This window comes from Lepidochelys olivacea, assembly GCF_965140295.1.
Source record: "Lepidochelys olivacea isolate rLepOli2 genome assembly, chromosome: 9".
Taxonomy (NCBI): domain Eukaryota; kingdom Metazoa; phylum Chordata; order Testudines; family Cheloniidae; genus Lepidochelys; species Lepidochelys olivacea.
Window position 1 is genome coordinate 73,510,703 of NC_140419.1, and position 23,452 is coordinate 73,534,154.

General features: G+C 40.0%; 1 protein-coding gene across 7 annotated transcripts in view; it reads right to left on the reverse strand.

Annotated features, from left to right (window-relative positions):
* DACH2 (dachshund family transcription factor 2) overlaps positions 1 to 23,452 on the reverse strand; it is a 455,869-nt gene that overhangs the window by 115,430 nt on the left and 316,987 nt on the right. For all 7 annotated transcript variants that reach the window (XM_084638530.1, XM_084638527.1, XM_084638529.1 and 4 more), the window contains one exon: positions 15,783 to 15,914. In XM_084638530.1, coding sequence (XP_084494656.1) covers positions 15,783 to 15,914 — 132 coding nt within the window. The remainder of the gene's footprint in view (positions 1 to 15,782; positions 15,915 to 23,452) is intronic.

Genomic DNA, 23,452 nt, shown 5'->3' on the forward strand with positions numbered 1-23,452 from the left:
GTCAGAGGGAGAGAGGCAGGGGTTTAACACAGTGCCTTCATCAGTTCCACGATGACATCATGCAGAGGTAGGGCCACTCTAGCAGGTCCCATGGGTGATAAGATGTCCAGCAGGCCATGCACAACCTCCTTGACTACCTCTATTTGGATACCCAAGTTTGAGGCTACCTGCTTTAACATGTCCCGTGTTACGCCTTGTGGTCGTCCTGCGGAAGGAAGACTGCTGGTGTCACTAGTGCCTCATCTGAAGAGGAGGAGGAGGAGGCTAGGACAGCCTGTGGAACTTCCATAGGTTCCTCAGCATCTACCGGGGACCTATGATGCTTGGTACCATGCTCGATACTGAAGTCTGGATATGGAGCCTCCCTGTGCAGTGCCGGGGGCGCTATCACCTCTGAAACAATGGAGTATGAGCACCTTGAAAGGAAAACCCCCATGGTTTCCAAAAGGGCCACTGTATCATTGGTGGACTCCATAGACCCTATAGCTATGCGCCTGGCAGTACCATGGAAGACGGGGCCGTGGTATGGTATAAATGGCCCAGAGAGCTGTGATGTCAGCTATATTGAGGAGGGGAATAAGACCCGATCTCCAAATCTGACGAAGACTCTGAGCTGTGATGCAGAGACCAGGACAGTGCCACAATGCTCGGTCTCAGAGATGGTCAACGAGGCAATCCTGGGGGGCAAAGTGGCTGAAAACTTGGCCTTTCCCCTAGACAACGGTTGCAGCCCTAGGTGAAATTCAGGGAATGGCTCCCCGCCGCTTGGTGGCACCTGTGGTGCCAAGTCTTGACCCTCCAGGGATCCCGGTACCGGTAGGGTAAGAAGCTCCCTGGCCTCTGTGAATGCCTCGGGAGTTAAAGGCACCATGAACTAGCTGGTGCATCATCTACTCTGTGGTTGTTCCTCTATAGGTGTCCAAGGAGCTTGTTGTGGCTGATGTTATGGTGCCGGAGGAGATGATTGGTCCAGCATGGATCTCGCTTTTTCCCTGTCTCCCTTCGATTTTGACATTGAAGACCTGGTCTTCTCTTGGTGCTTGCAGTGCATCTTCTTAGACTCTTAGATCCGTGCGAAGAGTCCCAGCTCTATGGAGGAGTACTCCAAACCGAAGCTGAAGTGCTTGGTGCTAAGTCCCAGCATGGCTCCGAAGCTGATCTTAAGGCTGCCTCCATGAGGAGGACCCTCAGTCAGGCCTCTCAGTCCTTCTTAGTCCAGGGCCTGAAGTCCCTGCAGATTTGGCAGTGGTCTTTCCTATGATCTTTCCCCAGGCATTTGAGACAGCTCGAGTTGAGGTTGGTCAGGGGCACAGGCTTACTGCAGGCAGCACAGAGCTTGAAACCCAGAGACCAAGGCATGCCCTGGCACTGCGAAGGCGGACAACCCCGCAAGTTAAGTACGGAGGCATATGAGCTTTCTAAAACCTCAAACTACTAAAAACTACTCTAACTACTAACTATAACAACTATTTAGAATAAAACTGGTATGAAAAAACCACTAGGAGAGAACTGCCTAAGTAATGAAGGATTCCAGCCAACCATCACAGGCGGTAAGAAGGAACTGAAGGAGAATGGGGTCGGCAGGCCCTTTTTACCAGTGCCACGTGCCAGAGGGCGCTACAGCCAACTCTACGGATACTGCTAGGGGAAAAATTTCTGGCAACCGTGCTCAGGGCATGCAAACACCTATGTGGGAATGGACATGTGAAAGCAATCAAAGAAGAAAAAGTGTATGACTTAATTGGCTGTAGGTCCAACCAGATATTCAAGCCTAAATTTATTTGAAGACAGACAATGCAGCATCAATGAAAATTTTCTAATTAAAGAAGTCTTTAGTGGGTTTTATGTAAATAATAATATGTAAAGGGGGGGGGGACATCCTAGGATTACATTTTATTATATGCCACTATTACTAACTGTGGGTACAGATGTAAAATATATATTATTAAGTCTTAAGCAATTAGAGCCTATTCTTTCTTTATTTGACCTACTCCCTGTGCAATCCCTTTGCTTTCAATGTCACTACACAGAAAGTAAACAGGGGCAAATGTTGTCATTTAAGGTATGACCTGTATTCTTTTCATTTGCCATGGTGACTAGATTTATATTGGGGAAAGTACTGAATTTGGCCCACTGTCTTTATTCTCCTCTTGATAAGCACAATTCCCTCTGATGCCATGGGAATTACACATGTGTCTTGGGGAGAGAGACTACACTTAATGAGTTACAATTTTGGACAACCTGCTTTCCATTGGCAGGTTTGTACCAAACACTAATACTTGTTATTATTACCAGATATAAAAATTATAAACAAGGAAAAAATGTAGCCCTGAATCTACAGTGGCCAGTATGATTTATGACATCAAAAACTAGTAAGAAGACTAATGTTCTGAAGAGGTTGCTCTTTAAGTTCAGCCTGCATTCCCTTGTACTATGCCCACTCTTAATTACTTCACTTGCAACTGTAAAACTGTTTTAACAGACAAAATTAATTATTTTGAATAATCCTTCTGAAATATTATATGCATTTTAATTGTATACACGCTGTCACTAATTAAAGTTTCCTACCTTTTTGGTGCATTAATTCAGAGATTATATCACTGGCAAGGCAACAATTACAAAAGGTTGTTTACTAAAACTAAAAATAAACTGAAAACATAAATGTACTCTAATAATATATTTAAAGTAATGCTAAAATATTTTGATTGGGGGGTTTTATTAGATATTATTTTCCTACTTTTAAAAATCAATCTCTTTGTTCCTTGAACACATTTCCTGTCAATAAAATGAAAAATGATATAGATTTAGGAGGATAGTGGTCTCAGTGTAGCATCTCTCATATTATTATTCCAGTATCATCTGTTACAAAGTAAGACCAATTCCCACATCTAATTACAAACAGGATTTCAGAGTCATTAAACAAAATACATTTCCATTAGTGCTGCTGTAAGAAGATAGGGGGGAAAAATGAAGATTAGTTCATGCTGCACCTCTGTTTTTCAAGCTTTGAAGATTTAGACCTCTGCACTCTGAGATTATAAATTTGTAAGGGATCGGAAAGGTGACAGACATGTGAAAGCTCTCAATTCTGAACAGTTTAAACATACCATTTGCATTTTGTCATTGGTCTATCTTGTGCTCCATTTAGTTCTGATAGAAAATATAGCAAGAACCCAGAGATGCCTAAAGGTAATTCACTTGGGTTTAGGGTTCTTTTTAAATAAACATTTTTTGCTTATTTAAACTAAATTTGTTCCAGCAGAATGTAGGTATGAAAACATAAGATTACTTGTAAGTAATTTTATCTTGATGGAAAAAAATATTATCTGCTATTAAAAATGAGTATAGATTCTTAGAATCCAGGTAAGACTATATAAATCAAGTGAATAGATTATGCAGTATGTCTAAATGGCTGAAATACAAACTAAGAGGCATATATTCTCCCTCTTCAATGCGTGCATTCAGTTACCATTAATTGTAATGCGTCAGTGGAAAAATATACCCCTAGTAATGCCAGTTGAATAAAGTATGCACACAAACATGCTTACACATTATTTAGTGACAACTTTTCTTGCCAAAAGTCTGTCTCAGGTAGTCTCAACATTTTGCTGCCTATATTCTGAGACATATACCAAATTATCTATTTTAGTTAACTGTTGATATATATACATAATTTTTAGCATGTGTGAAATGAGAGCCAACAAACAAACTTTGGGCTTTTTTTCTCCTTTACAAGAAAGGGATGCTGTAGAATGGTTGCAGTATAATAGAATTTCAGTTATACCCTTGTCCACAATTGCATCTCCTTTGTTATTCTTAAAACTATAGTGTCAGTTATTTATATTGTTTGAAGTTGTTTCTCAGTCGGTCCAAATACAGAATTGTTATCTAGTCAGATACTATTACTTTTTGTATTACAAGATGTGCCAACCATATTTTAGGCCCCGATTCAGCACAATAGTTAAGCACACGCCTATTTTTAACAAAGAGAGTAATCCCACTAAAAACAAGAAATCTACTCACATGCTTGAAGATAGGCATGTGCTTAAGTACCTTGCTGAACTGGGGCCTTAATAGAGACACTAAGTTCAGAGTTGACTAAGCGATAAAAGCACTGTAGTGTTTCACAGCTTTACAGATTATATACTCGTTAAATTCTTAGAGCCAAATTCATAGCTATACTGATATAAATCAATGGGGGAATGGAGCAGAATCTGGCTACTGATATTTATTCCAAGAACAAACCTATTTGCAAAATAAATAAATATATTTGCACCTTTCAAGCTAGACTTGAGGTTGCAAGTTTTCGCATATGGGGTTGGGGTCTCTCACAGGCTGACTGAGAACACCAATGAAGCCAGTGATATAAATGCCTACTATGCAGGATCACAAATTGAATATAATACAAAAAACTTGTTCCTTTTACTGGAACCCACATTTATTAGTAGATTCTCCAGGAGGATGATTAATCTGCCAGGCACTCCCTCATTTTTCTTTCCTCCCAAATTCTCATCCCCCTGTTTTCTCAGCAAGTACTTCTAAAAACTCTATTCTTCCTTCCTCAACATTCCTCCAGTTCTCCCACTCCTGAGCTATTCCTCACTCCCCAAAAAGTTCTGCTCCCCACTTTCACAATTCCTTTGGTCACAGTTACAGGTTAAACTGCACCTCTGACCCCTCCTGGTCTCTCCTAGTATACCCCTGTTTAGGTCTCAAGCCTGCGGCCATTACCTGCCTCTTGGGGTTGAATCACATATTTCTCTTACTCTCAGACCAGGGCCTGGTTGCAGTCCACTGGGCGTCAACCATGACTTACCTCAGCGGGTCTGACTTATTTCTAGACCCCGCAATTCCACAATGATAGTAGTCATCAGTGATCCGACAGCCTCATTAAAGCAATGTATTATTTATTTAGAACGAAAGCATTTCAGAGGAAACATATAAAAACAATAAAACAGACAGTAGGCATATCTAGCTTTTCCCCAAAGCTTACAATTCCCTGGCTCTGGAAAGGCCCAGCTTCTTAGACTCCCTGCACAGAGTATCTCTCTCTCGTTCAGCCTGTCCCCCAAGACAGTTTCTGACCAATGACCCCCACAAATTCTTTTTCTACCCTGAGAAATGCTTTTCAAACTCTTTAGTATTCTTCTGATCTCCATACTCCTAGCTTTGCCAAAATAAGGCTTGCAACTTGTTCGAAACCAGAGTCACGATTCTTGAGACTAACAGCTTGCCCTGCTGCCTTTCAAGTATATGCTTGGGTGTTTTTAGCCTGGGAAGCCACTGTGTCACCTTCATACCCAGAATCCACTGAATTTTTAGTATTTTAGGCATAAAATAAACTTTCCACTGCCCCCAGTATATAATCAGTTCCCCTCACTGGCCAGGACACATACAGTGTTCATAAAACTATTACATACTATCATGCATAACATTATTATATATCATAGCCATAGCTGTCACACCTTCTATCTCAGTTGTCACTCCTATAAGGAATAAAACTTCTCCCTGCAATATTCACTCTACCTGCTGTCTCTCTCCCCATCCCTCCGTCCCACAGGTGAGCACACTCCCTTAAAGCTGTTGTCTGATCTCTACAGTAATCAAAGGCAGCACCACTAGAGGGCGCCAGGCTTAGCAGCTGCCCCTGATGCTCTCTCCCCTCCATCATGTGATCCTGATACACAGGGCAGAACTTCAGCTGGAGGCTTGGACAAGATGGTGTATCCAAAGTGCCTCTATAAAGTGGCAACTTATGTTTTAACTGCCTGTTCACATAATTGGTCTGCCTTTGTTAGGAGTCTGTGGATTGTTGGGTCAGTCATTTGAAAAGCAACCAACTGACAATCTGATATTTACATTTGGTCAATTTCTCTAGCCATTGCTTAGGTGTGCCTCAGTGCAAAGCTCTTTATCTTCTACCAGCAGTTTGGAGTATAAAAAAGCAAGTATCTTCACCAGCCATTGAAACCAATGCAAGTTTTGGTTTCTGATTAATAAACATAGATGTTCCAATTAGTTAGGAGAAAGTTTTAACGCATTTATTTTAAATAAGTTGAAGGAATGTGGAAGTTAGCAGAACATAATTTGAGATCTAGGGCAGTGGTTTTCAAACTTTTTTTTCTGGCGACCCAGTTGAAGAAAATTGTTGATGCCCGTGACCAATGGAGCTGGGGATGAGGAGTTTGGGGTGTGGGAGCGACTCAGGGCTGGGGCAGAGGGTTGGAGTGTGGGGATGAGGGCTGCGGGATGGGGTGCCGAGAACGAGGGGTTCAGGGTGTGGGAGGAGGCTCTGGGCTGAGGAAGGGATTTGGGGTGGGAGGGGGTCAGGGTGTGGGCTGGAGCCGGGGATGAGGGGTTTGGGGTACAGAGGAGGCTCTGGGTTTGTGGGGGCTCAGGGCTGGGGTGCAGGAGAGGGTCAGGGCTCTGGACTTGGGGTGCAGGCTCTAGGGTGGGGCCAGGGATAAGGGGTTTGGGGTGCAGGAGGGGGCTCTGGGTTTGGGGGAGTCAGGGCTGGGCTAGGGGATTGGGGCACGGGTTTGGGGCATAGTCTTACCTCCAGCGGCTCCTGGTCAGAGGTGCAGCCGGGGTGCAGAGGCAGGCTTCCAGCCTGTCCTGGCACCGCAGACCATGCTGTGCCCCAGAAGCGGCCAGCAGCAGGTCTGGCTCCTAGCTGGAGGCACGCAAGCAGCTCCGTGCAGCTCTCACCTGCAGGCACCACCACACCCTCTCCCATTGGCTGGCAACCGGCCAATGGGAGTGCGGAGCCAGTGCTCGGGCAGCATGCAGAGCTCCGCGGGCCCCCCCGCCCCACGTAGGAGCTGGACCTGCTGCTGGCTGCTTCCGGGGAGCAGCGCAGTGTTGGAACAGGTAGGCACTAGCCTGCCTTAGCCGGGCAGCACCGCCAACAAGACTTTTAATGGCCCAGTCAGCGGTGCTGACCAGAGACACTGCGACACAGTGCCTTACATTCCGTGATCCAGTACTGGGTCGCAACACACAGTTTGAAAACTACTGATCTAGGGTGTCAGGAGTCAAACAAAGGTTTAATTTGGGTAAGATGGTGTGGAGAAGTAGCTTAGACTCTCTTATTTCAAGACTGTACACAAATTATTTTAGGCTTAAGGATAATTAATACAAATGAAATTCATACCTGGTTCTCTTTACAACTGATCCTAAAAATACCAATACAATATCTGACTGGTCATAGAAAATAATCTCAAAAACATTCATGTTTTTTTTAAAGAAAATTATCCCCTTTGAGATAAAGACACTTTGTTCATATAATATGAATGTGTAAAAAATACCTGATTTAACAACAGAAAAGAACTGACTTCATGAAACCTTCATGGCATTCAAAAAGATAAAAACAAATTCTGTTCTTTGGTCTTGTCATCTTTACTGTTACAATAAAATAACAGCTTAGGCATCCCCCTTTTTAGAATAAAAGACCTACCTCTTTTGACTTTTCAAGCACTTGAAAATTTAAAAGAGAAAGCCTAAAAATGCTGACCATGTAATAGCTGGGTATTCATGGTAGGTGTAGAACATGAAAGGTTACAATATGGATCTGTGCCTACGCATTTCTTTTCAACTTGAGCAGCATCCTCCTGCTTCTGCTAACTCGGCAATCATACAGCTGACAGATTTCTGCGTTTTCTAAATAATGCATGGGATTTTCTTTTAACATGTCAGTGCAAAAATATCAATTCTGCCCCTGTGTCGTTTGTGATGCTGATTTTCCTTGACAGCATTCCATTAAACCAATGAGTTTTCTCCCTCCTGATGGTTCCTTAAATATTCCTCTGAGTGATGTATTTGTGGTTTTTTAAACAGATTGTGAAGGATGTTTGCATTTATGAGAAACCTGCATGGCAGGTACTGCAAAAAAAAGGAAACACTTTTTCCCCACAAACACACCTATTTCTGACTCCTCAAATGCCAAAAGGTATGTGGAGAGGGTGTGGGGGGAGAATTTTTAGTTTTCTGCTTACCTAATTTATTTTGTTCTCTGGAAATTAAGCAACAACAGAGTCTACATTCAGAACAACATTTGCACTTCCTAAGGAAATACCATTGAAACACTTAGTACTGTCTGATATCACTCCTGGGAAAGCAAAAAAAGCATTTATGCGTGTTAACTCCAAAAGCCAGCAAAGGGAAAACAACTAGTTTATCCTTTGCATAGTAGTTTGTACAAACAGGTACTGTCACTGATACTTCCTGATTATGCCACTGTGGTACATAGTATACTTAAAGGATAACAGAATAATGCCAGCTGTACTGTATTTTTGCACCCTCTCATTTATATTTTCCACTTAATCTACTGTCCCATATACTTTAGCTCTGGATCACCTGTAGAAAAGAACTTCAGTTTCACTGTGAAAACTACTATGATTCAAATCAGTTTCAGGTTCCCCTAGTCAATGATATGTTAGTTTTCCAAAATCCACCTCAGCCTAATATTAGGATTGTATGATTATCAAATATATGATTTTATAACCACTTTTGTCCATCCAGAGAAGTTTTATATTGTTTGCCTTGTTTCTGTAGGACAGCAAAATGGCTCTTTTGGCTTGGCTGTGGCAATCTGCACTCAGCTGACAGAGCTAGGTTCAGCTGTGAACTTTGAACTCTTGCTCTTTTGCTCTTATTCATTCTCTGGAGCGGGAGGAGTAGGAAAGGCCATACCACTTACACTGCACCTATTACCAAACAGTCTTTGGAGCATTACTAGCATTAGTCATGTTAACTCTTCAGAATCTTGCCAGTTCCCAAATGACTGGTAAATTGACTGATCTTCAAGGATTATATAGAACAATTGAGGAGGAGGAGGAGGAAAATAAGATTAAGAAAGATGCAATAAAAAAAACCCTCTAAATTTATGTTTCCAAGTAAACATGCAGCTCTCAAACACTTTGTTACAGTAAAAAACTCAAAGGAAACAAAAAAAACCTCAGCTGCTTTATAACTATATTTCTGATTTGACAGCTACAATTATAATCATTCAGGCATCTATTTCCCACAAATACTCCACAGCCATAACCTTTAGTGATTAATTATAAAGTTCCAGGAACAATAGTACATGGACTAATTTCCTAAAACAATAAAAGACAGGATTTCTCATTTGGAGCTAAATGAAACACGAACAGGTTGTTATGCATGCTGAAATCTAGATGCAGAGTCATGTTGCAGCCATTACAGAAGCTATTAAACGCAACCTTGAATCAAAGAAACTGTAGGTCTGTCTCCTAAAATAAAATAAAATGTTTTTCCTCCTATAAGATGCGTTTGACTTCTTTTTTCCACTTTGTGAGTAAAAAAAAAACAAACCAACAACTTTCAGAATCCAATTTTCTTTCTCATTCTGCACCATCATTTTATTTTTTAGTAGTAATTTAAACAGAAACAATTTAGGTGAAAACAAACTTTTGAAAAAGCTTCCTATGCAAATATAATTATTATGAGGTGATTTCATAGTTTCACAATACCCATAAATGAATCAAAGTTATAAAGTGTGTACTAACTCCTGATCTAAATGACAACCTTTTTTCAACTGTTAAGCCCCCACTCTGATCATTTAATGAAGTTTAGAGTTTCCATGCATAAATGGGTGAAAGTTTGATGAGTAGTCTGTTGCTTTGTACAGTAAAATCAGTAGTTGCTGATCTGGTGCCCTCTAGGAAAGTTCTATATTCCTACACATATTTCTCTTGACTTAAGATATAAACTTATTTTCTGCACTACCTGTCCTTTAACAATAATCATTCCGACAGTGAAAGATCAGACAGGCTTTATACAAATAAGAATATTACAGAGATTAGGAAAAATAAAAATTGTGATTTTTATTGTATTTGTTTTCTTTTAACAATGGATATTTTATTTTTCATCATGGAACAACTTTAGGGCCCAATCCTGCAAATATGCACTTGAGCAACTTTACCCAGTGAGACTAGAGATCTAAATAAAATGTTTGCACTTTTAATTTTCTCTTTCATTTGATGGGATTTTATGCAACCACAATGGTATTACTGAATTTGCAATAAATTCAAGGACAAGAAAAACAGTCCTTTCACCATATGTACCTAAGCCCCAATCTCCAGCAAAAGTCAATGGAAATCTTTCCAATTATTTCAATGAGTGCTGAATCAGTTCCAGAATGCAGAGAATCTCACATGATACAGAGAGTCTCTCATTCATACATACAGTATCCTCAGCATACTTTGGGAATACTTACATGATGGTCGCTCAGAAAACCTGACCATTAGGTAAACAAAATAATGTTAACTCTGTACTTGAAATATTCCCTAGTGTTCCTATCGTAAGAATATCAAATATTGCAAATGCACGGCTGGTAGCTCTGCCTATTATTAAGGTTGCCTGACACTTTCCATTGTAAGGTCCTGTTTTCAGTTGCTTATAGCTTTGCCAAACTAACTGCTCAGGCTGAAATTTTACATGCCAGGTGGCTACCTCAGGTTGATTTTTTTTTTTGAAAATTTCAGTCAAAACAGTTGAGCCATTTTGAGCAAAAAAGGTGTGCGCTTTTTGCCATTGCCATGAAATCTGCCACAAATTCGCCAAGTTATAAGCGTTTGAAAAAATCAGAGTTTGCACATGCTCAATAGAGACTTACTGGAGTTTAACAGCTAAAATCTCTGAAGATTACATCCTCACTGAGCATGCTCAATCCTCTCACACCTCCTAGTGCTGACCAGATTGTGCATGCATCATCCCCACAGGACAACTTAGTATGCTCCATCCTTTCATAGCTCTTATGTGTAACAGAACTGCATATGTACCATCCCTACAGAGTCACTGAGCATGCTCCAGCCAGGGCTATAGGGGAGAAGCCAGACTTTCCCTACCATAGCTGCGTCCAGCTACAGTGTGGCTGACTGTTGGAACTGAGGGCAGGAAGCCTGACACTCCTGATAGCACCCAGGCAGTTTGGAAGAGGAAGATGCCCAATTCAAAAACAGCCAGACAACAATGTTGTGGTGGAGAGCCAGGAGAGTAGATTGGGACAAGGGAGCTTGGGGTGGCAGAGACTAGGACTGGAGGCTGGCATGGGATGGACACTTGAACTAACTGGAATCGGGAACTAGGGATGGAAACAGGGAGCCAGGGAGTAGGGAGGACATTAAGATAGGATGAGGAACTGGGGCAGAGTGGGACTGGCAGGGCAAGGAAGAATCAGTGGGGCAGGGGAGAAGACAGATCTGATAAGGAGCCAGGTGGTGGTGGGGAACTGGTACTGGAGGGGCAAAGAAACTGGGACAAGGATCTAGGGGAGGAAAGGATATGGACACTGGATGAGAAAACTGGGGAGAGAGACTGGGACTTGGGACCTGTGGGGATGGATAACGTGATGGGGAGGGCATCTGAGGGAGACAGATCAAGGAATGAGAATGAGTAGGGAATGAAACTGGGAGTGGGTGGAAGATTGGAGGGAGGCTAGGACTTCCTGGGAAAGGAGACTGGGATCAGAAGCCTGAGGCCTGGAGACTGGGACTAGCAAGGTAAGGTGTATAGGAGTGGGACAAGGACCCAGAGGTGGCGAAGAGACAGGACAGAGGCTGAGACAGGTTAAAGAGGATGCGGTAGAAGTGGTCAAGTTTGGGAGGAATGGGCAGAGTCTGTACCCACTAAGAAACACTTTCCTCCACAGCCTGAAATGGAACCCAAGATACTAGAGCCTGATGGTTCCTCTGCCAGCAAATATTTTTGAAACCTAAAACCAGTTGGAAATTTTTTGTCAAAACAGAAAAAAAAATGTTTTGACAAAACAAAATTTTTTTTTTTTTTTTTGCAAAATTGCATTGATTTTAATGAAATTTCTGGCAGAAAAAAGTTTGAAATGTGAAATGTTTCGTTTCAGAAAACTTTAGGAAAAATTTCAATTCAGAATCACTAAGGGCAGGTGCTACTTATGACTGTTTGAAGCATCGTATTTGCTAGACCAAAGTGTCTCCTCTTTGTGGTGTTGTAGCTCCACAAAGTTCAATACACAAATGGATTCATCTTATTCTATGTTCCTTGAGATGTCCTGAGAATAATTCCTCAATATTCCTGACACAAACACTTTGATCTAGAAAATAAGATAGCACACACTATTCTAATTAAAAGAACAGCTGTTTTCAATACCCTAGAAAAATTATTTCAGGCTTACACTAGGAAAAAAATTCAAAGTTATTTTTTTTCCAGAAATTAAATTACAATTTTTTTCCAAATGAAATTTTTCAAAACAGATTTTTTTCCCATTTTGCAGGAAGTGTCAACATTTGATTTTCTGAATTTGAAATGAATTTTTTTTTAAATGTCAGAATTTCCGACAAAATGGAAATTCCAAATTTCATAGGTTATAAGGCCAGAAGGGACTATTGTGATATCTTGTCTCACCTCCTTTATAACACAGCCCATAGGACTTTCCTCCACTAACTCCTATTTGAACTAAAGCATATCTTTTAGAAAAACATCAGATCTTGCTTTTAAAATTGCCATTCACGGAGAATCCACCACAATCCTTGCTAAGTTGTTCCAACTGTTAATTACCAACACAGTTAAAATGTTTTAGCTTATTTGGAGTCTGAATTTGTCTAGCTTCAACTTACAGCCATTATACCTTTGTCAGTCTACTTACTCCATGTAAGTACTTATAGGCTATAATAAATCACGCCTTAACCTTCTCTTTATTAATCTAAATACAGTGAGCTCCATGAGTTTATCACTATATAACATATTTTCCAATCCTTCAACAGCTTTAGAGAGTGTCCCATCTCCCATAGTTTTTAGTCCACATACAGGATAACAATCTTTGCTGCTACAATTTGCTCTGTTAGCTCAAGAGGAAGATGTCGGTGCAATGGATCTCAAGGTTCCAGCCCTCCTCAAGAATCAAGTGGGTATCAATATGATGCTACGTGACAAAATTTGTTTCATCAGTTTTTTTTTTTTTTTTTAACAAAACTAGGAAATTACACACACAAAACTCCACATTAAAAAGACATTATTAAGGTCTCAAAGTCAAGCACTCAAAAGTTAAGAAATGTCAGATTTAAGGTTGCCTGTACAATCTTAATTCAGCCCTCCTGGGTGCATGCAATATGATACAGTGTTTAATTCTATAATCACACACTACTTTTTCTACCCTACTCTGGCAATGAATCAAGGATGTGTAGTGAAGAAGGCTGTTATTCGTAGTACCCCGGCCTCATTTGTTGCAGCAGTTTGAAAGTGTATATTGAATAAGGGAGGAGACTGCAAGAAGAAAAAGGATGGTCTCATAATTAAGGTAGTTGAATGTCATCCTGAAGAACTCAATTCTATCCATGCCTCTGCCACAGAGTTCCTGTGTGATGCTAGCCAAGTCACTTAAACCAAACTTTTCACATGTGGTGACTAATTGTGGTCCCCATTTTTTTGGATGTCCCACTTAGTCCCTTCAGTCTGATCTACAGAAGTGCTGAGCACTCTCAGATGCAACTGAAGTCAATGAGAGATGTGCTTGGAATAGATGAAGAGCTATGTCAGGGATTGGCAACCTTCGGCCGATCGCAGCTCCCACTGGCTGCGGTTCACTGTTCCAGGCCAATGGGGGCTGCGGGAAGCGGTGAGGCCGAGGGATGCGGGTGCTGCAGGTAAACAAACTGTCCCGGCCTGTCAGTGGATTTCCCTGATGGTCTGCGTGCCAAAGGTTGCCGATCCCTGACCTATATAATGCTAACAACTCAAAAAATCAGGGCTCAGCTAAAATAGTGGATACTTTGGGCCTTAATCTCTATGTGCCTCACTTCCTTGTCTGTAAAATGGGGAAAATACCCACTCATATCTTATCTTAATAACTTCATTAATATTTTGTGAACCACTCAGACACTATAGTGATGAGCACATAAAAAAGCTCATGAAGAAATGAATAATTCTGTCTTCAGAGCAGGGTTTGAACATTGTGCAGTTAAGAAGGCCTGGGGCCACACATTAAACAAAGAGAAAACAAAATATAGAACTGCTGCTAATTACAGTGAGGACTGTCAATTCTGTGCACTGAATGAGGCAGGGAGGCTTAACTCTGGCATTTTCTAACTTCTTAGTTCTTGATTTTGCAACCTGAATAATGTTCTTTTAACATAGTTTCTAGTGTGTAATTTAAGGTAAAATTAGACAATTTTTATAAGGTGACCACTGTAATTATAATAATTCTTAAAACTAGCCATGGGGTTTTTCTATGGGAAAATTTCTGCTTAGCCATTAGGGCTGAGATGAAATATTTTTATTTATCAGTTATGTTTTCAATCATACCTCTTAGCAATATATACTCATGAAACCTCACAAATGCAACTGGGTTTGAAATTTGTGGAGAATGTATATGAAGGACACAAATTTAAATGATTATTCAGCGTGCCCTAATTGATATGGGTTCAAAAATGTGAACAAGAAGTAAATATTTTGCATAATGGATTTTTCTGGGAGGAATAGAGGGAGTTAAATGCATGAGTTAAAAGCCCAATTTCTTCAATACAGATGAGCAGACCCAATTCACTTAGCAAAAGATAATGCCACTGTTGGAGAAACTCTGCTTTGTGAATAATTTGTCATGAGTTCAAAGTTATTCCTTTAGAAAATGAGCCTAAGACATCCCAGCTGCTTCTTTATTTGTCTAAAAAATTACCATTTTGATGGTACAACACCTATACACTAAATGCCATTCAAGCAACAAATGCTGTTAGAGTGCATTCTTCTTTTGATACACGTGAGACTTCAACTGATGTCAAGAAGAGTTCTGAGTACTGACAGAGGGAATAATATACAGTACCATTTACATCAGTGATGAAAATAAAAACTGCATTACATTTTAAAGTGGAAAAATAATATATGGAAAGGGGAGAGCTCTTGTTGAAAATAATAGGCCTGAAGAAACATGGCCTTCTGACTGTAGACATTCTAATCTGGCCTGTAGTATCTCCACTACTTCCCTGAGTCTGAAATGAATTCATCTATTCTTATGCTTGCAGTGTCCTGGGAATACTTCCTTTGAATGCTTCCTCTATATTCCTGACAAGGGCTCTGGAATAACCAAAGAGCATACTTTCTTCAAAGAATCCGTCTCAGGTTTTAGCTTCAGCCCAGTGCTTGTTGAGTCAGAACTTTAGGAGTTTAGTTCAGTGCTGTGTGAATATTTATACAGGGCAGACATGCTCAATAACACTATTGGGTTAACTACCTCACTAGTGAATTTCAGTATCTTCATTTAAGGATATCTTCAATTATCTATGATATAACATACACCTCCTGTGTCTCTAATTCATAGCTCTGTGCTGTAAATGGGAAGGCCAGTGTGCTGGAAGGCAGAACTGCAGAGTTTAAGGTAGTAATTTACCACTCCCTCTTTCCCTCTCTCTGATGAATTGTGACTCATCCTGAATTCCAGAAATCGGATTGCTTTGGAAACCTTCTATAATTTACAGGAAAACTCTACACTCAATATTTTTTGTCAACAGAGAAGCCTTTTGTTACTATAAAAAGTATTTAGAGAGGCATTTAGAATTTGATTTTTGCATAAACTGTAACAATCTTAAGCAACATTTCTGAAAAATTAGTGTAAATTACTGTTATGAGCAACATTGGAGAAGTGTGTGAGGTGATTCTTAATTGGTTCTGGGGGTGTGTGACTAACTACAATAGCAACAGCATGACAATACCAGAGAGCCTCTCCTTTTTGCTTTCCATGCCCAAACCATAGGAGGCAGAGCCCTCTTGGGGATTATACGGGAGAAAATATTTACCTGCATTAGAATTGAGCTCTTCATTCTCTGATTCTGTTCCATTTTGGCTTCCACTTCCATGGACGCTATTCATTGCCATAAGCTTCATCTTCTGTAACTTCATTGCCTCAGCCATGGCAGCTGCTGTTAGACCTAGCAAATGTAAATAAATAAATAACTAAATAAATATTGAGCATTCCTTTCTACAATATGAATAAAACACATTAATACAGTTCACTTCTCTTTGCCAATTACTATAGTGTTATTTTGAACATCACCCTGAAATGGAGCCACTTGGGATATTCCACTATAGCATTTCATTCCACAGCATTTGTGGACTGGATCTAATTTTATTTTTAAAAATTATTTCCTGTTGCTTTGATCACTATCTGCTAATAGAACTGCAAGAAATTCCTGAATATATATAGGTCCTTAATTTCAAAAGCAGGTGGCCAATTAATATCACCACCCCGCCCCTGCCCCCAAAAAAGGCGTGAAAAACACAATTTTGGTATTTTTCCGGTCAGCTATATGGGTATCTGATCCAAACAAAATTTTTGCTGTCCCACTGGAAATGAGACAATGCCATTAAGAGTTCAGGTAACTATAAACTTGACCTCCAATCAGCTCAGGAAAGATGTTACAGTGCTTATCAGCTAAATAGACCCATGAAAATATACAGCATAAATCAGAAAAGGAGTACTTGTGGCACCTTAGAGACTAACCAATTTATTAGAGCATAAGCTTTCGTGAGCTACAGCTCACTTCATCAGATGCATATCGTGGAAACTGCAGCAGACTTTATATATACACAGAGAATATGAACCAATACCTCCTCCCACCCCACTGTCCTGCTGGTAATAGCTTATCTAAAGTGATCATCAGGTGGGCCATTTCCAGCACAAATCCCACCTGATGATCACTTTAGATAAGCTATTACCAGCAGGACAGTGGGGTGGGAGGAGGTATTGGTTCATATTCTCTGTGTATATATAAAGTCTGCTGCAGTTTCCACGATATGCATCTGATGAAGTGAGCTGTAGCTCACGAAAGCTTATGCTCTAATAAATTGGTTAGTCTCTAAGGTGCCACAAGTACTCCTTTTCTTTTTGCGAATACAGACTAACACGGCTGTTACTCTGAAACCTAGCATAAATCAGGTGGCTTTGGGAGATTTTCAAATGACTCAGAAGCTACTTTCTCTGCCATATAATCTGAAAGAAAGGGAAATGAGGGGAGGGAGATAGGAGTAGGTCCTGGGCATTGGTGATCATCACTGGTACTGTTTGCAGAGAAGAATGAACCTCAGAAGTTTTGGCATTTTGGCTTAGCTCAGCAACCAGAATGTCAGGTGCTCCTTTAGACCATGTCAAAATTTCCCGAAATACTAATGCCTGCAAAGTTGAGCTGGAAATTTTTTATCTGAAGCAGTTTATCTCCCTAGCAGGAATATAAAGAAAGAGAAAACTCTACAAAGAACTCTACAAATATAATTTATAGTTTTGTTGTTTGTTTAGAGGTTTTTTAGAATCCTAGGCTAAATGGGCTTTTCTGGCTCCCTCTCAAAAGAATATTGTATAACTTGTCCTGTGTCATTTGTTGTGACTCTACACAGTCCCACTATATTTCAATGGCAGTGGACTGGGATGCTTTATATCAGACATTATCCACAAGTTGTTACAGTTGTTCCACAAAATCACTGAATTACTCTAAACACAAAAAGGGGGAGCGGGTAACGATGTTGCAGTGATGTAGTTAGTTAGAAAATCAGAAACTTTACGAAGAGGTTTTATTTTCATACTTTCATAAGAGTGAAAAGCCTGCAGGGTATAAGGAAACTTTTTTAAAACACCATAACATAGGCTCAAATTAAACCTATATCCCAAATTTAAAAAAAAAAGTAAGAGGACCAAAAAAATGCCAATGTTGTTTAGTTGTAGCTAAACAATGGTGTAAAAGAGGAAGTGAGAGGCAAAAAGGCACCCTTTAAAAACTGGAAGACTAATCCTACTGAGGAAAATAGAAAGGAGCATAAACTCTGGGGGGAGGGATAGCTCAGTGGTTTGAGCATTGGCCTGCTAAACTCAGGGTTGTGAGTTCAATCCTTGAGGGGGCCATTTAGGGATCTGGGGAAAAAAATTGGGGATTGGTCCTGCTTTGAGCAGGGGGTTGGACTAGATGACCTCCTGAGGTCCCTTCCAACTCTGATATTCTATGATTCTGGTAAGACTAGTGTAAAAGTATAAGAAAGTAAAAGTAAAAGAAAGGCCAAAAAAGAATTTGAAGAGCAACTAGCAAAAGACTTATGAACAGCAAAAAATGTGAAGTACATCAGAAGCAGGAAGCCCGCCATACAATCTGTGGGGCCATGCATGATCAAGGTGCTAAAGGAGCACTCAAGGAAGACAAGCCCACAGTGGAGAAGCTAAATGAATTCTCTGCATTGGTCTTCACTGCAGAGGATGTGAGGGAGATTCCCGTACCTAAGTCATTCTTTTAGGTGACTGATCTTCCAAATTGACGTGTCAGTAGATCACCAGGGAACAGATGGTATTCACCCAAGAGTTCTGAAGGAACTCGAATATGAAATTGCAGAACCACTAATTGTTGTATGTAACCTATCACTTAAATCAGCTTCTGGATAGCTAACATGAAGCCAAATTTTTAAAAAAGGCTCCAGAGGCAATCATAGCTGGTATGCCTAACTTCAGTACCAGGCAAATTTGTTGAAACTATACTAAAGAACAGAATGATCAGACACATAAATGAACACCCTTTGTTGGAAAAGAGTCAACATGGCTTTTCTGAGGGGAAATCATGCCTCACCAATCTACCAGAATTCTTTGAGGGATCAGCAAACACGTGAACAAGGGAGATCCAGTGGATAAAGTGTACTTGGACCTTAAGAAAGCCTTTGACAAGGTCGCTCAGCAAAAGGCTCTTAAGCAAACTAAGCAGTCATGGGATAAGAAGGAAGGTCCTCTCATGGACCTATAACTAGTTAAAAGACAGAAAACAAAGGGTAGGAATAAATGGTCCGTTTTCAGAATGGAGAGAGGTGAATATCAATGTCCCTCAAGGGTCTGTACTGGGACTAGCGCTGTTCAATATCTTCATAAATGATCTGGTAAAAGGGATGAACAGTGAGGTGGCAAAGTTTGCAGATGATACGAAATTACACAAGATAGTTAAGTCCAAAGCAGACTGTGAAGAATTACAAAGGGACCTCATAAAATTGGATGAGTGGGCAAGAAAATGGAAGATGAAATTCACAGTTGATAAACATTGGAAAACATAATCCCAACTATCCATACAAAATGATTGGAGTCTAAATTAGCTGTTACCACTCAAGAAAGAGTCATTGGAGTCATTGCGGATAGTTTTCTGAAAACATCTGCTCAATGTGCAACAATAGTCAAAAAAGCTAACAATGTTTGGAACCATTAAGAGAGGGATAAATAATAAGACAGTAAATACCATAATGCTAGTATTTAAATCCATGGTACACCCACACCTTGAATACTGCGTGCAGTTCTGGTCACCCCATCTCAAAAAAGATATATTAGAATTGGAAAAGGTACAGAGAAGGGCAACAAAAATGGTTTAGGGTATGGAACAGCTTCCATATGAGGAGAGACTTAAAAGATTGATATTGTTCATTTTAGAAAAGAGAGACAGCGGGGAGGTGGGAAGGGAGGATATGACAGAGGTCAATAAAGATCACAAAAGGTGTGGAGAAAGTGAATAAAGAAATATTATTTACCCCTTCACATTATGCAAGAACCATGAGTCACTCAATGAAATTAATAGGCAGCAGGTTTAAAACAAACAAAAGGAAGAACTTTTTCACACAACACATAGTCAACCTACCGAATCCATTGCCAGGAGATGTTGTAAAGGCCAAAATTATAACTGGCTTTAAAAAAGAATTAGATAAGTTCATGAAGGATAAGTCCATCAATGGCTATTAGCTAAAATGGTCAGGGATGCAATCCCAGGCTCTGGATGACCCTAAGCCTCTGACTGTCAGATGCTGGGAGTGAACGATAGGGGATGGATCACTTGATAATTGCCCTGTTCTGTTCATTTCCTTTGAAGCCTCTGGCACAGGCCATTATTGGGAGACAGGATTGGACTAGATGGATCATTGGTCTGATCCAGCATCACCATCCTCGTGTTTTATTTTATGTTCTAATGCTGTATCATGAGCTGGGAAAACATGACCCAAAAAAGAATGAAATGTGTTGTTTCTGGAAATTATGCTTTATTGAGACTTTAGGCACTGACTTCACTGCACTAATATATATCACAGACTTTATTTTTATGGTCAGACCTCCATAAACCAAAAGTAAAGATGACTTTATTTTAAAAGTTGTTGTATATGAACTTGATACCTAACCAGGGGTTGTGCTTTTCGGACTAGTTCCTTATATAGGTTTCACAAGAGTTCTCACTATTGTAGTTTGGCTTAAGTAAGCAAACACCCAATAAAATTAAACTGAATTCTTTGTTCCTGATGTTCTTTTCAAATAATTTTACACTGATATGGCTCACCTGACTTCAGTGAAGTTACTCCTGATTTACATAAGTTATGGGTTCAGAATGAAGCCAGTTATCTAAGCAAACTGATAAACCACTCTCCTCCATAGTTAGTTGCTTCTCTCCATTTACTCACTTCTCTATTCCAAAATCTACTGAACATCACCTGTACTAGATTGGCATCTGTTTCATAATCCTGTCACTTACATCTGAAACAGATACACATTAGACCACTACTCCAGCTGTCACGTGCAATCTCACTTTAAATGCAAAACAGTTAAACACACTTTTTTTGGTTCTACTTTTGCAAATGCTGAATGTTAATCACTCAAATGTGAGTCAGAGGGTCATAATACTTCCACTTTTGTTGCTACAACTCCTCAGATCAATATTACTGGTACAATCCCAAAACCACCCCCAACAGACACTGGAGAAATTCAGTGTCATTACTTTCAGGCATTTTTCAGCTCCCTAACTAGGCATTTATGCCATGAGGATAAAAGCCAAAAATAACAATATGGCAGAAATCTATGTTGTGACATCTGCCACACAAGTGTCACTCTAAGCAAGAAGGTTGGGCATCTGGGAGTTTCAGTGTTCAAACTGTATAGGATAAAAAACAATTAGCCCTAGTGCAAAAAGACTATGCCTTAAAAAGCTTGGGCAGCCTGGCTAACAGTTAAAGAGTTGAAGCAAGCCCATCCCATGCCATTTTGAAGTTAAAAAGTACCACTGAGGTCCTTAGGCTCCCATTTGGTCATCCCCGACTCTATATCATTTATTATCAGCACTGCAGTAGTGCCTAGGAGCTTCAGTCATGGACCAGGGCACCATTATGCTAAGTGCTGTACAAACAATGTATTTAGTTCTGTAGCTTTCCTGAGTTAAAAAATCGGGAGCAATACACAAGGCATAGACAGCACAAATTTCTGGTTCCAAGCAAGTGACATAGATTGAAATGATGGAAAACCCAGCGTACAACAAATAACCCATTTGCACAGGCTTCAACCAGGAACATTGCAGAGCTGATCTATGAACCGACGTTCCCATTTAATTTGGTTCCAGCTAACTATTCGTAAAATTCATAGCTGCAGCTGATTCAACTCTTGCTAGCTGTGGCACAAAACGTTCTTCTCCATCTGACTTGCCCACCATTCAGAGTGAATTTAGGAGGCATTTTCCTTGCTATTTGTTGAGGCAGATTATTAGAGGCAGAGGAACCCTATTTAGTACAGCCAGATCTGAGTGCCTCACTTTAAAATAAATACATATATGGAAAACATCCCAGATTATGCACCTGCCCCTCTGATTTACAACTCAGAAGACAAGGCTCACTAGAAAGCCATAGTCTGGCAATTTCCCTGTCTCAGAGACAGCAGCTGCCACAAAATAAAATAAGTACCGACACTCCTGGGAACTTAGAAAGTGATCTGCAATATCACTGATGCAGAGCATCCAAAATGGTTTTGTTTTCTGAGTCAGCTCTAAAAACATGAATCTTGATTACAATTGGATAACTGGAAATGTCAGGGTGTATGCTCATATGGATACACCTATGTTGACTCACTGACAAAATGGCAAATCATCATTCATTTCCATTTCATGATTTATTTGTGTCAGGACACTGTATAGTCTCCCTTCAACAGTGTACATAACCTCTATTATATCGTACATTCATACGTTCTTGAACTAAATCTTCAAATACACAATGATCTATACTGTATATCCTACTGTCAGCATGCAATGAAATGAGATTTTGAAATGGTTTTCTTAGTCTGAATTAAAATACAACATAGCATGGTTTATTTCATGGCCCTGGATGGATTACATATACAATCATATTAAAGTCAGATTTTCTATGGCCCTTGCCTGAGTGTGAGGATGGTACAAGGCATATCCTTCCGCTTGTGCATCCTGCGTAAAAGTCTGAGACTATTCCATTCCCTCCTCCAGGGAGTGCAAAGGCTGCTCCCTCTGGGTAGCCAGAGAGCATATATCAACCAAACTGGGATGGAGAGACTGGCCTACACAGGGCTTTTTGAGGGATAATGTAACATACACACCGTCCCTTTGGACACCAGGGAACTACAGGACGGTTTGTACCAGGCCTGTGACTAAATACCATAATTTAGACTTTATGAAATACCCTTAATAGAATAATAACTAGTTCTTAGATAGTGTTTTTCACCTGTACATTTCAAAGTGCTTTACAAAGGAGGTCAGTATCACTGTCCCCGCATTTTGCAGATGGGGAAACTGAAGCACAGAGCGGCAACATGACTTGCCCAATGTCACCCAATAGGCCAGTGGCAGAGCTGGAAAGAACGCAAAAGAAGACATACTGAACCAAAGTTCAGTTACACCCTTGCAATGCCACTGACATAGATGAAGTAGCTCAACTACAGATGAAGGCAGATTTGCCCACACATATATAACGCATATCCAGTCGCTGAAAACCAGATTCAGACAGTTAACAGGACAGAGGACTAAGTCAGTTCCTACAGAGAGAGTTCCAAGGTGATAGAATGTATCTAAGTAATCCTGTGCTCTAAGTAAAGCTATTTTTTCACTTTCCTAATTAGTTATACTGTGCCCATCTCTTCATATTAGTCTGAAAGCTTTTCTGTCAAAACCGTGAACAAGGAAATTAACTAAAGGGGAGCTATGAGTAATAAAATCTTAAGGTTTGCAATTAATTAAATGAAATGGTGAGTCAGTGCACTGCAGTATGGTCTTGTATTAAAACAAAAGATTTAATTAAATTAACAGTCAACACATTGCAATTAATAATGTTTAAAAGAAAAAAATTAAAGGCAGTTTTGCTCTGCCATATTATTTCAGTCTAACATTCAAGCACTGTGTATCAGCTTGTTTGTTATTTGCGTTCAAAGCTGCTATGGGTCGAGTATGATGTGCTAAAACAGGAATAATGAAACATCTGGTGGTATGAAATGTTAACATGAGATACCATATTGCAAACAGTAAAAACAGTTCTGAAACATCTTATAAAGTATGCTTTTGAAGATTGTGGGTGATGGGCTTTGCTCAGTTTTTTCCATAAGTAATAAAACAATGCTTACACAGTGCTTTACATTTTCAAAGTGCTCTACAAACATTTACTAATTCATTTTCACATTCAATAATATAAAGTG